The 15,473-nt window shown below is 33.5% G+C and overlaps 1 protein-coding gene across 1 annotated transcript in view; it reads left to right on the plus strand.

The window, feature by feature from the left end:
• Positions 1 to 9,551, plus strand: part of LOC145694039 (uncharacterized) — a 34,087-nt gene extending 24,536 nt beyond the window's left edge. Inside the window, exon 5 of the mRNA XM_081770176.1 lies at positions 9,431 to 9,551. Coding sequence (XP_081626302.1) covers positions 9,431 to 9,509 — 79 coding nt within the window. The 3' untranslated portion in view covers positions 9,510 to 9,551. The remainder of the gene's footprint in view (positions 1 to 9,430) is intronic.
• Positions 9,552 to 15,473: the final 5,922 nt, after the last annotated feature.

The following is a 15,473-nucleotide window of genomic DNA, read 5'->3' on the forward strand; positions in this document are numbered from 1 at the left end:
GAAGTGAATTGCCGATTATAAATGAAGATAACCATCATCCTGCACTACAAATCACTATTTCGTTTAAAGGGCAAAATTATCCACTAAAAAATGAAACAAAAATTTATTCAACTTCGAGAAAGCTAATTTTTTAAAAACTATATCAATTAATTCGAGAAGTTGACTGGTCGGTTTTAAACCAATTTAGTAATGTTGATGATGCAACTAAGGCATTGTGTGATATAATAAATAAAATAATCGTTGAAACAGTACCTAAAACGCGAAAATGTAGTATAAAATATCCATGCTGGTTTACAAAAGATATAATAAACAAGTTAAAATTAAAAGAACATTATAGGAAGCACATGATAGACTCAGAATATAATAAAAATATGTATAAGGAGATAAGGAAGGATACAAAGAAAATCATTCGTAAGGCGTATGAACATTATATTAGGGAAAGCGAAATTGAGGTTAAAAAGTATGTAAAATCTTTCTGGTCATATATAAAATGTAAACAGAAGAATAATAATAGTGAAAGTGGTAGTATGACGTTAAACGGTAATACATTGAACACAAACAAATTAATTGTTGATGGTTTTGCAAATTATTTTAAATCAGCATATGATAAAAATATATCATCATACAATCCTCCTGAGGAAGAACATATGGAGGTAAGCAACTGTTTAGAAATTGATAGAGTGTCGAATGAAGAGTATAGGAAAGCTATTAAGAAGTTAAAACCTAAACAAGCATGTGGCCCAAATGGTATTCCTTCATATGTGATAAAAGCATGCTCGGAAATACTACTAGAACCACTGTCTATACTTTTCAATTTAATACTTAAAATCAAACATTTCCTGAAATCAGGAAAATTACTAAAATCTCACCAATCTTTAAAAATGGGAATAAGAGTAAAATAGAACATTATAGACCTATAGCCATAATTTGTGCACCAGTAAAAGTTTTCGAACAAATATTATATGATAGTGTTTTTAACCATGTAAAGAATTATATTTGTGAAAACCAGCATTGATTTTACCCTGGACGATCGACGGTAACAAATTTGCTTAATTTCACTCAATTCGTTCATGAAAATATTCATGATCGCAAACGAGTAGACACAATATATATTGATTTTGCAAAGGTATTTGACACAATTAATCATGACATACTACTTAGAAAACTCTCAAGCTTTGGATTTTCATCAAATTTACTAAAATTGTTTAAATATTACCTGTATCAGAGAAAACAGTATGTATACTTGAATCACACAAGATCATTCAGTTATAATATTAATTCCGGTGTCCCGCAGGGCTCAAACTTAGGACTCTTATTGTTTCTACGTTTTATAAATGACCTCCTAAAATATGTTAAATATTCCAAATGTTTATTATATGCTGACGACTTAAAATTATACAAAGATATACAGGAAAATCAGTATGTATTGAAACTGAATGAGGATCTAAATAACATATATCAGGGGAGTGTAAATTCATGATATATTCAAAGCAAAGAAGGTTAACTAAAATTAATCCCTACAAGATAGATAAAATATTAGAACGTGTATATACATATAAAGATTTGGGTATTACTTTGAGTTGTGATATGTCTTTTAATAAACATACATTGTTGCTAACACATAACGCTTTTAAGCAATTAGGATTTATTATAAGAAACACGAAAATGTTTACAAACATTGATGTTATAGGAACTATTTTTAAAAGTATTGTAAGATCTAAGGTGGAGTAAGCCTTGGTGATCTGGACTACGAAATACGTAACTCAAAACAATCAATTAGAAGCAATTCAGAAAAGGTTTTTAAGTTATCTATACTACAAGAAAACCGGACAATCAGCAATTACTAATAAAATTTCGTACTCCAGACTACTAGGTGAATTCAATTACGCAACTTTTTCGGATAGATGTATTATTCTACAAGAAATGTGTTTATTTAAAATAGTAAATGGTAAATTCGATAACAGTGAGTTTTTGCAGTATATTAAATTCATTATAAAATCAAGAACTTGAAGAACGAGGAAATTATTATGGTATGCAACTGCAAAAACCAATACATACAACAACTCACCTTTAATAAGATTGTGTTTATTATATAATAATATAGCTGAGAGTATCGATGACATTGACTTAAGTTTGAAAGAAAAAATATTTAAAAAATATTGAACAGATATTTGTGGGAAATCAAGTTAAATGGAAAACGTAATTAATATTGGATATTACTATATTAACCACAGTAATGACATTTCATTATTTTCTATTTTCATGTTATTGTAATGTACAATATCCATTCTGAGCACATGAATGTGTGCATGTGAAATGTGCGAGATATGTATGTGTGTTCGTGCATATATATTTGCATGTATAAATATTGGTGTATATATATATATATATATATATATATATATATATATATATATATATATATATATATATATATATGCATATATGTATATGTAAGTGTATATATGTATTATGTATGTATGCCTATTTCTAGAATGAGAGCATGAGTTCGTGCTTCATAAAATGTATGCATTGATCTATGGAATGCCCGTATACAAAGTTATGTATTGTATTTGCTTATTACTAGCTTAATATTCTTACTATTTTCATTTTTATTATTTTCATTTATAAATTTCTGTTTTACTTATTATTATAATATAATAATAATGTAATCAATTGTGTACACCTCCTATAATTGGAGAGATCTCTCTGTTGGTGGAAATAAATAAATAAATAAATAAATAAATCATGTATCTCACCTCCAGCGGAAAGAAAAATTAGAGAAATGAATCATAGTGTTTTGATAAGAGGACGTTCTACCTCGGCACTAGCGATGGTCGTTTGGGAGAATGCAACTGACTGGGTGAGCAGTAGTTTCCAAACGGCAACGCCACATAGGAAGAATTAAAGTTATCGTATGTCTCAGTCTCAATGACTATTTCCCTTTGGTATTTGTATATTGAACATTGACCAACCCACAACGACTTCCTGCCCTATCTGGCACATACCAGTTTCAACAGAACAAAAGCCACCCAAACATCGATAATGTTTCTCAAAGCGTTACGAGATCACTAGACCTATACCCCAATGAACATGTTTGAGACGTGATTAGGCTGTATCTAACCGTCTCCATAGTATAGACGACAAATCTTGACCAACTGGGTTGTAAAGTAGAACAAGCGTACACACCATCTTACACGATAAAGGCTTGCACTTCTACGAATGTCTCCTTACAAGAATGCAGGTATACAGGTCTGCAATAAAACTGCAAGAGGGTATAGAATTTATAAAAATGATATTTTTTAAAATCATACCCTGTACATTATATCAATTCTTTTAAGAACATGCACGCAGAACCCTGTGCGTACAACCTATAAAATGCTGCACAATTCATGTAGGATCGACATTGCAGACTGATTTCAAATTGAGGTAAAAATTTTCACTTTCTACTAGTATTTATGGAAGAACATCGTGCATACCTGTCACGGAAGATATGATACTATGAAAAAATTCATACATTAGCACTTTGAGCTGGTATGATACGTAACCTAGATTCGATTTCGGGTGGAACGATATTTAAATTCCGTTGTTCCTTTACTCTCAATGTTTCAGGAATTTCACTCAGCCTCTGTAAATTGATTGCTTGATTATGTGCGTATGTTCTGTACGTGTCGGAGTCAAGAAAATGTAATACCTTGCTTCTATATCGTTAATAAGCAACCATTTATCTTTGAGGGTAAAACACTAATTACATCAGTAGTTATATAAGGTGGTCTAGGAACTCCCCCCAGACCAATAACTTACCTCTTTAATTTTTGACATTCTTTTTGAAACGTTTCAAGGTGTCTTAGTAAGTCCATCACGAGATAAATGAGATGTAGTTGATCCCGTCTTTACAAAGACGCAGGAATCCTCTGGCAGTAGCTTTTTCTACTTTTATTGCTTCTGCATTTTCAGTGATCGATGTCCACTGCTTCTGCAGACATAATAAGATGTTCCAAATAGCTTCACTCAATTTTATCAAGTGTCAGACAAAACGCACCTCGAAATAAACAGGAAAATGCACAATTGAAACATTTGTTTCCTTGTCAATTTTCTCAAGCTCTTCGAAACAAAGAGCAGTTCCTACATCATAAGTAGCAACTGACTTCATATTTCTTTTCCAAATTTTTATTTCTGAAATTGTTGATTCCAAATTGGTTAGAACCAAATCCGTTCGGTGGCCAATGCACCATACACAAGGAATATTCCTATCGAGATATTTGTTCATTCCAACTCATAAACAACTTCTCTCGCCTGTATTAGCCTTCTCACCATCAATAGTCAAGCCTGTAAGTTTATCTTTGGTTATATTCTCAGTGTTTAAGTATTGCAAACACAGCTTAACTGAATCTAGATATCCTTCTACATCTCGTGTATTGGCTTTACTTTCTCCTAGGAACACTGTGGTTAATTCTAGATTCTTGGATAAAAATCGAGCCATGAAAAACTTATTATCACTTTTATGGGTAATTGTACATACTCTTTTGGCAAAAGGAAGAGTAACTGAAAATTTTCTCAAAGATGACATCGATTTGCTCGCACTATGGCTGTTCACTAGGCGACTTTAGGTAATATGGCTGTTCACTAGGCGACTTTATGTAATATGGCTGTTCACTAGGCGACTTTAGGTAATATGGCTGTTCACTAGGCGACTTTAGGTAATATGGCTGTTCACTAGGCGACTTTAGGTAATATGGCTGTTCACTAGGCGACTTTAGGTAATATGGCATTTCACTAGGCGACTTTAGGTAATATGGCTGTTTACTAGGCGACTTTAGGTAATATGGCTGTTCACTAGGCGACTTTAGGTAATATGGCTGTTCACTAGGCGACTTTAGGTAATATGGCTGTTCACTAGGCGACACTAGCTCACCACTAGGCGACACTTTTGTCTCCTAGTTATACCTTATTTTATGCACTGGCCTACATCAAACATATAACGGAAAATGCATATTTTATACGTACTTTCCGTATAATGTGTTTCGATTAAGCGTACTTTTCGTGCGAACGAAACAACTGTATGTATGTGGTTAGGATCTCATATAGAGATGGATGTATGTAACATAAATAATATCCGGAAGACTGTTAAATGTCACACATTCCACAACGGCATGATGTAACATCTAGGTGCAGTACGTATGTAGGGTATAGATAACGTATGCTCCGTACTGATTTTTGTAGTAAACATAAGGATACCGCATATTTGTACAATATACCGCTGTCCGAACAACGGATTTTTCTCAGTGTATGTAAAGATTTATCACTAACAAAGTACTAGCAGAATACCCACTCTTAGCACACGAAAATACGTTTCGTTTTGGACATAAGGTGCTGAATTTGGATTTAAACGACATCTGAAGTGTCATGGTTCGTTTCGGCGATCCCGAAAACTATGGATTCGACACTAATATAATCACTTTCGACCATTTTTATATATCTCCTCCTCTCCTGAGTTGCACCGTCAAACTGAAATGATAAAAAAAAACATCCCAGGCCCGATGTCATGTATGTTGAAAATTTGATCGAGATGGATCGCGTAGTTCCATAGTTATTGTTTTATTTATTTTATATATTTCTCCCCTCCCTTATGTTACACTGTCAAAGTGAAATGATAAACCATCCCAGGCCCAAACCTCATCTATGTTGAAAATTTGATCGAGGTCGGTCGAGTGGTTCAAGAAATATGAAGTCAAAAACATTGTCACTTTCATTTATATATATATATATATATATATATATATATATATATATATATATATATATATATATATATATACTTGGGAGACCCGGGTTCCATTCCCACCGGGTGCTCATGTAGTTCCGATTCAACATTAAACTGCAGGTCCACATCACATATAGTCTTACTGAATGTGAAGCTCGACCCCAATCAATCAGTCAATCAATAAAGTTTTATTGTACATTTTTAATTACCCCAAAGTTCTAAACGTTAACTGTAATAATTCATTAAATCAAATAATGAATTTTTTAGGAAATAAGCACTTATTAACACACTGAGAAAAATCCGTTATCCGGACAGTGGTATATTGTACAAATATACGACTCCTTATGTTTACTACAGAAATCAGTACGGAGCATACATTATCCATATGCTACATACTTTTCCCGCTTCATGCCGTTGCAAGATGTCTGACATTTAACAGTATTCGGTATATTACATACGTAAACGTATGTTACATACATCAGCTATATGCAACATACAGTACGTCTATCTTATGTGATGTCTAATACAGTTCTTTCGTTCTTACAAAAAGTACGTTTATTCGGAAATCACGTATAAAATATATTTTTTTCAGTTATACGTTTGCTGCACGTTAAGTCCAGAAACTACAGGATTTATACATGTAACCTACGTTTTACGTACGCCACATAAGTTTTTTTTCTCAGCGTATATTAATTCAGAAAAAAGTAAATTGGGATTAATATACAGTTTGATTTGTGCAGTTGTTCTTCCATTTTTTTTAAAAGTGTGATAGAAAACTACAAAACTGCAAGCCTCAATAAGTAACTTTGTTTTAATAAGTAAAATATAAATGCATTTCTCCCTTGTTAGTTACATAGAATTTTTTCCATCATATAATTCTTATGCTCTTTATTATTTTTCTATATAATTTTTATTACAAATAGTATTTATATTTTTTGAATACAGTTTTTTCCTATTATTTATTTATTTATTTATTGGAATTAGAGTTTATAATAATGAACAAGCCTTGTTACTACTGTATAAACTGTTTCAAATAATATGGAATAACTACGATCCATAAGATTGTTTGCACCACAACACAAAATCTAGTTTTATTCAAAATTGAAATATTACGAGGTGCATCCAGAAAGTAACTTTCCCACAACTCTGTGGATGTGAGAGAGTAAGGTCCTAGCACGGCGTATGCGTCAGCGGAATTTGCCTAGACGACTTTGTGGAACTTGTTTGGGAACGCATCATGCAGAATCGTCGCTTCACAATACCGGAACTCAGCGATCCGTTCCCGCAGATTTCCCATCCCTTATTGCACACCATTGTCACGGAGCACGGTTGTTCAAGAAGTTGTGTGTCAGGTGGGAGCCGAAGCAACTGACTCCAGCACACAAAGCAAGACGCATGGAGTCAGCATTGACATTTTTCCAATAATACAGCTAACGATGGATTTGAATCAGCGCTATGCTCTGGAAATTCAAAACCTTTATCACTACTAGCACTTCACACGCGGCGGGAGCTGGAATAGGAACGTTGATCTTCAACCACTGCCACGACGCTACTGACAGCACTAGAGAAGTTCTACTGACGCATGCACCATGCTAAGAACTTAGTCTCTCACGTGCACGCAGTCGCTTCGTGTAACATACGGTTTCCTAGCTATGGGACGCGTGGGAAAGCTACTTTCTGGATTCACCTCGTAAAATTGGCTTATATAAGGATTAATACCACAATAAGCTTTTCTGCCTGTGTTCATGCTTCTCACAAGACCTTTGTTACATAGTTTACTCAGCGAATCAATTCATCATCAAATCTATGCAGAATTTCTTATCTTCTGTTACCCCCCCCCCAAAAAAAATATCTTCTTTATAATGGACTTGTATGCAATATTTTGTTTTGTCATTAAATAAGCGTATTATCAGAAGCTTATTTTCCTTGAACGTTACACACATAGAAACACCATATAAATTGTACATTTTTCATTGCCAAGTACAAATTAAATAATATTTGAAAATTTTCCAGCGCTGAGAAGTTGTTATGGAAAAATGATAATTTCCTGTTACTTCATTTTTCTTTTAATCATGGATTGAATAAGTTTTAAAGCTTAATGTGAAATTAATACTTGATCGTGAGTATTTGTTGAAAACGGAAAATTTTCAGAAAAATATAGTGAAAAATTTTCCAAAATGGAAAGCTTTCTACAGAAAGTTATCCACTTCACAAAACTACGAGTAAGGATCAGAAACTAAGGTTACAAGGCCGATATTTCTAAAGTTTCGTCTGTTATAGATGAAGGAGGAGTGTTCGGTAATTTTAATACATGGAGTTGCCAACTGTGCAGAGTTATAGATAAACACAAATGGCACTTGTTTGGAAAACTGGTTTTGCAAAGTCCGCTCAGTTAATCGATTTCTGTAGGCGAAACGTGACCGCGACTGAAATTCAAAGGCAGCTGGTAGAGGTTTATGGAGAGACTGTAAAGTCTCGTCAACATGTCGCAGAATGGTATTGGAAGTTTGCAGCTGGTAGAGAAAACGTCACCGACGAGGAACACAGTGACCGACTCAGCACGGCATCAACAGATTTGAACACAGCTCGGGTAGAGGAGCTAATTCAGGACATCAGGAGTACCACATTACGGCATCTGATGGCAGAATTATGAATGTCGTTCGGAAACGTTTGTCACATTCAGCACGATATTCTGCAGTACCGGAAATATTTCTTGACAACGTGGCTGAACACACAAGGACAGGAATTTTTCCTGGAGTGCATCTTCAAATTCATCCTAGGATGTAATAAGTACCTCAACCCATATGGAAACTACGTTAAAAAATATCCTTGATGTATGTACTATCTGTAGGCTGTATTGGTTGTATGAAATAATATATATGTTTCACTGTAGGCTTTGTAACTTTATTTTCTGATCGCTCCTCGTAATTACTACTCGCCATACACGACCTAAACCAGGCATTCTGGTATATAGGTGAATCAATGCGTTATAGATTCATGCCGTTCGCCTCTGATCTCTATTCAAGTGTTAGTAGTGCGTTGTAGATTCATGACATAGTCCACATTTTCCTCTGACCTCATTCGGACATTTTGTAGGGTCTCACTTTCCAGAAAAGCTAAACGTGACGCTATAATGCCAGAGCAACGTAGCATGCTGTGCTAGCTCTATATGTTCTCCAGCTTGACTATGAACTTCAGCATTTTCGAGCACTTAAGGATATGTGGTGGGACAATACCTGATCTCCAATTGGTCTTCATTGTTCAGCTATGCCAAGATCGAAAGCTAGCACAAGGCATCACACATTGAACTGATATTTAGCACCGTACCTAAGGACACTTGCTTGAGAGTAGCTTATGTAGTCAATCAAAGTGGCTGCACGTGATATTAAGTTGAGTATTACATGTTTTTGAAGACCATGCTTAATATTTTTGAGGTATACGGTGAACCATGTCCAGCTTGCTAGCATCTACCATTACTTTGTTCTTGAACATAAATGTTAAGTAAAGCCATAAAGTACAACTGGATATTTTCTAAATTAATTTTCATCAGGAATTTCGAAGGAGAAATAGGTCCAATAGATAATAATTTACACGAAACATTCATTATCATGTAAATATTATACATGAAAAAATTGATACCGTTCTATATTCTTGATATTGTTTTAGGTCAGATGATCGTCGAAGATCTATTACAATTAAATTCATCGCACAAGCTCAACGAACCAGGATGATAGTTACAATGTGAATGCTGAACCTTGTCGGTAAATATAATTTATATTATTTGTTGGACTATTAATACTACAGTGTTAAAATACTTTCTCAAATATGAGAAACCATTTCTTATTTGAGCACCGAGAATATCTTTTCTTAGAAACAAGACTTTGAAACTCTCATTAATGAGAAATGAAGAAAAGTAGATGAGGTTGTATAAAGTGGAACGAGAAAATATACTGTTGCTTTCCTTACGAATGAGAATTACCAAATCTCATTTCTAAGAAAATACTGTCTCGGTACACAGATAAGAAACGTTTCTTTCAAATTTACGTTTAACAGCGTATATAAAAACATAATGTTACTTTCTAATATAAATTATTTATAATTTTTTGTAGATATAGTATGATTTACAATAGTTCAATAAGGGAAAAAAATAAGGTAAGTGATCACAATGAGACCCAGATTAAGTAGCAATGTAAATTTCTCGAGATTTATAAACTCCCATTTACAGGTAACAGCATCAGGTACGAGTTTGTTATGCTAGCTGTTCTAGTGATTTAGCATTCTTGTATCAGTCCGTTATAAACGTTTAGTCAAAAACCTACTGTTGTAATTCTCAAAACAAGGTAAATTGCAATCTTTTCACTGTCTGTTTGAAGGATTTTTTAAAGATTATGCAGATTGTTTAGGTTACACTTTCAAAGTTACGAACATTTCCAATGTAGTTAGTTTTCTATCTAGCTTTCAGAGATACATTGCAAAACAACATGCCTGCAACTCAATCAGACGCAGGTGGGAGCACGACACATGGTACGATATACATGAAAAACCATAAACACTGTCTTGGCTAGACATTGGCGAAGAAATTACATTCGTATGTCCTTGTTGTGAAAAGAAATAACTACTTCTGAGAACAGAAAACATACTTTATTTTCTGTTTTACAAGCTAAATGGTTATAATATTTACGAGAGCAATTCGGTATAAACTTCCATTTGCTCATACGCGAGAAATAACGGTGAAGAGTGCCGTCAGTCCTGTGGCACTGTGTGCAGTAGTTAAGATGTTCAGTAGACAGTGAGCAGTAGAAGGAGAAGATTGTGTTGTAGTTCACTCGTCCGCTATAACGTGTGGAAGAGAACGCTCCAATAGAAAAGCTCACGAAATGCGAAGAGTGTGCGATAATACGATTTCTGATTACGAAAAATCTTTCGACAGCTGCGATTCATCGCGAACTGTGTGGTGTTTACGAACCAAATGTGATAAGTGAAGGTGTCGTAGGTGAATGATGTCGCATGTTTAAAAATGAACGAATTGACCTGCTCGATGCAGCAAGGATTGGGCGCTCAACTATACTCAGAACTGAACTAATGCAGAAAATTAACAAAACTGTCCATGAAGTCTAGTTTGGTGCCGAGCGACTACCACTTCTTCAGACACATAAAACAGCGACTTGCGTCGCATCTCTTCGACAATGACAATGTACTTCACAATACTGTTTGCGGGTAGCTTAGTTCTTGGGCGGGAGATCTTCTTGCAGAAAGAATTTCAAACTTTGCAAAACGTCATGAAAAGTGCCTCAATTTGAATGGTGAATATGCTGGAAAGTAATGTAATGTACTTTTGTAATGTGTATAATAAAAGTTTTGTATCTGCGAGTGTATGTCATTGATAACCTAACGGTAGTTATTTTCCGAATTGCCCTTGTACAAATTCGAACTTTTCTCCAGCAAATTGCGGTAAAATAGTTTTCATTGTTTTATCACATTTTGTAGTCGTTTCACTCGGAATTATTGAAGATTTACACTTGTTTCCTAACAAAATAATTTTCTTCATATAAGATTTCAGTTCTTAGTTGTATGTAAAGTTTAAAGTTCTGATCTTAACTCTATCTTATGAAATGTATTATTTAAATTGTAACATGATCACGTTCATGAATATTCTGTACAGTTGTTATTACGTCATTGTCATTGGTTTTTGTTCTAGATTAATCAATTTTATGCTAAGTAATTTACGAATAAATATTGTGTACTAAGTTCTTCAGTATTCAGCAGCCTTCATTTTATTTTATTTGTTAAAAATAACTTAACTAATTAAACATCTATTTGTGTTGCAATACAATTGCAGAGACAATATCTATAAGAATAAAACGAGTGTCTCGCAAACTCTAGTGCCATTAATTTGAATACATTCATTGCACATGCGTTGTTCAGTAATATTCTCAGGTAGAAGAACCTTACCTTATTCCTGTCACCCCAATTTAATAAAGCCTTTTTTGACTTGGTCAACATGGAATTAAACCAAATTCTCGAAATTTCCATATATTTGTACACAACATAGCAAAATTTCAAATAAGGTAAAAATTGAAGCCGTTTAATGTCTAGGTCACAAAATCCAATTTCTCAAATTTTAATAATTGTGGAATATGTGACTAGCAAAATTATTGTTATTTGTTAGATGCCTAATTCATTAAAATTCACCAATCTGTTCCTTTTTTTTCTTTATTTTTTACGTAGAGATGAATGAACAATACAGTGCAGTTATAATAACCCAATGAGCCATTGTAGAACATATTTTATCTCCTAGATACAGAAATGCATTCTGAAAATATTTTCCACAATAGTTAAAAAGCAAATACTTTTGTTATTCTTAATCATATAACCTACTTCTTTAATTACAAAGAAGTACGAGTAAATAGTTTCCTCTTTTGTTTAAAAAAATGCTAATTGTCTACGTAAGATAGTTGTAGGTAATATTAATAACACATACTGTATACATTATTCTAAAAACTCATTTATATGTCTATGTTTTCAGTGAATGCATCTGGAGTAGCACAAATTATCCTTGGTTGCAGTATGATCAGCTTAATAGAAGTATTTTATCATCTTCTGGTTCGACTGCCTCTTCACTGCAAAAGATTTTGGTGAAAGACATAATGATTTACCCCCCACCTATAATCATGTTTTCCACAGAAAATTATTCTAATTCCTCATTTTGTAAAACTTCTTGCAGTTTGGAACACTTTATGAACTCTCTTAATCATTAAAAACACTTTAATTTCCATAAATAAAACACTTCAACTTTTCGAGAACATGATAATGTTTTCTGCAAGTGGATACATAGTCCCCTGAGTTAAATACAGTATATGTAACTCTTTTATTGGTTTACATAAAATATGTTGCTTGTGCACCTCCACTTCCTGATAACCTGAGAACAGTGTTTCTTCCGGAAGCAATGTTCCGGGGGGCGCTGCTGGTACTATTCTATTTATTATTATATTATAAACGTATAATTTGGTCTCCACCGGAGGGGACTCTCAGAGTTCCGGGAAGCACTGCCCCAAAATAAAAAAAACATGTCTGGAAGAAATACTGCCTGAGAGAGTTGTGACTTGACATCACTTGTGTCATCGGCTCTGCTCCAGTTGATATGTTAGAATATGTCTTACATGAGAAAGAACATCACTTTGATGTATGTGTTGAGTGTTTTTCACATTAACAATAAAAGATGTGTTTCTTTTTCTAACGTCACTAGGTTCCAATAGTTAGCCACATCATAATCATTAAGTGTATGTTTAATCACCGAGTCTTTCTGTGGTCATCCTGTATTTTTAACTACATTGAAGGTATTTATTTATATTTGTGTAAACTGTAAATTTATAAACTGTATCGAAGAACGATATTGTAGGAAATATTTACAATAATTTAGATTCATTTAGAATAAATTGTGCACTTACTTAAATTTCTTATGATTCGTGTAAATAGTATTAGAAGTTAATGCAATTATTAATTATTATTCTTGATACTCTGTAAGATTAATTATTTATCAAAGCTACAACTATAACATTGTTTATACTTAACTTGAGGGCAACCAATTAAGGCATTTAAGAAAATAACAATATATGGATATTGTCATTTAGCATGGACAAACTCCCAGAATACGAGCAGGTAGAAAGGAAAATGTCTGTAAGGTGATTCATTCCAGATAATCGTATTTACGTATTTACCTGCCACCAAAGTCAGTTTATATTTTTAGTCGTGTTCCTGAACAGATTGATTAAATAAAAATTTAATATAGCGTACTATGAAATAAAATGGTTAAAAAGCCTATTATTTATCTTTTTAATATACAGTCAGTGTACGTTCTACACTAAGTATAAACCGTTCTACATTTGCAGACTATTCAATGTAACTTATTACTGATTATGCTTAAACTAGACTTAAACTTACGCTCTTTCGTAGATCCCGCTCGGAATTAAAAAAGTTTATTATGTCATTGTACTAAATCCCGGATTAGAACATCGGTATGCAGAGTATTGCCAAGTTTCTTAGACGTGGAACAGATGGTCGTGGGAAATTTTCACTTTGTGAAAACACAAAGAAGGTGACGGTAACCAAGAAAACTATGGTGATAACTTCAAGGAAAGAATACGCCGTGCCAAGGTTCTTAGACGTTGGACACATGATCGGGAGTAATTTTCACTTTGTGAAACACAAAGAACGTGACGGTAGCCAAGAAAACTATCGTGATAACTTCAAGGAAAGAATATCCTTTTGCAGTTTTTGTTCATGCATAACCACACTTGTTTTACAAGATTGCTAAACTAAAACCTATTTGCTAGAATTATTTTCCTCTTCACCAAAGTTCGGATATCTTTCTTCCAAATTGTTCAGTCAAACCCTATAATTCCCCAATTTTGCCAACCCCGACACGCTGCTGCATTATCAATTATGCTTTTTATTGCACCAGAAAAAGATCTTGAATTTGTTGTTTTTGATTAAAGAAATGAAAAGAACACAGTTATCTCTCCTCCTCCGTATATGTATAAACATTACAAAATTTATATAATTAGAAACAAAAATCTAATTACTATTAAAAGTAGTATTCGTTTCGACATTAGAATTACGAGGATTATAGTGTTAGAGGCATCCCAATTAGCAAATGCCGCCACGCGCTTTCGGTCCTCTTATCTATAGCGACAGCAGGAGCGCTAATATATATATAATTACATTCGGATCAGTTTCGTAATTTGGGTTGCTGTTACTAACGCGTAAGTAGCTCGATTTCAAACTCGTACCAAAGCCGAATACTGCATGATTAGTCCTTTTGCCCAGGAGGCAATACTATGACAGCAGATCGCAAAATGGTTTCCGAATTGTTCCACAAATTTTGATTGTCAATTTGCGTTTGTGAGTTTTTTTTAATATCATAATTCTTAACGCGAAATTGCTAGTTTGTGTTGAATGTTAGCGCATTGCGTATGAGTAGAGGTACAGTGTGCAAATGGGCTAATGATTAAAGGTAGGGTGTCTCTGATCATGGGGTCACTGGTTAGAATTAAGCCTTGGTACTATTATTCGTGTCATTAAAGTTTGTTTATATTCGTTCTGTGTTGTGTAGGTGTACTGTGCCAAGATCAAATCTGAAACTCCCGTCGTATTATTGGCGGTTTATTATTATTATTATTATTATTATTATTATTATTATTATTATTATTATTATTACTATTATTATTATTATTATTATTATTATTATTATTATTATTATTATTATTACTATTATTATTATTATTATTATTATTATTAATCGGAAGCAACCAGAATTTGTCGTCATTTCATTGCTTGAGGTGCACCAGCTATCCGACATTGTCTTGATAATGGGAATGAGTGCCCTTGCTAGGAGTGTGTGCGTGACTATCAGGAATAAGCGTCTCATTTTAAAAAGTACTGTATATTAGTCAACTCTAGAAGAAAACAAACAGATATAGATACAATTTGATACATAAGTGTGTTTTTTAGATATAGAGGACATTGCGTTAAATAAATAAGCAATATCTTGTAACAGAATACAAAATATATGTATTATTGGCAACGAACAATTCACTTTTTTGGCGCCTTTTCGTATTTCTTGATTTTCTCAAAATGTGTGCATGATAATTTACTCTTAAACATTTCACTTTGTTTAGATCGATGTGATCTGTCGATTGATATACATATC

This window comes from Thermobia domestica, chromosome 9, assembly GCF_964235325.1.
Source record: "Thermobia domestica chromosome 9, izTheDome1.hap1.1, whole genome shotgun sequence".
NCBI lineage: Eukaryota > Metazoa > Arthropoda > Insecta > Zygentoma > Lepismatidae > Thermobia > Thermobia domestica.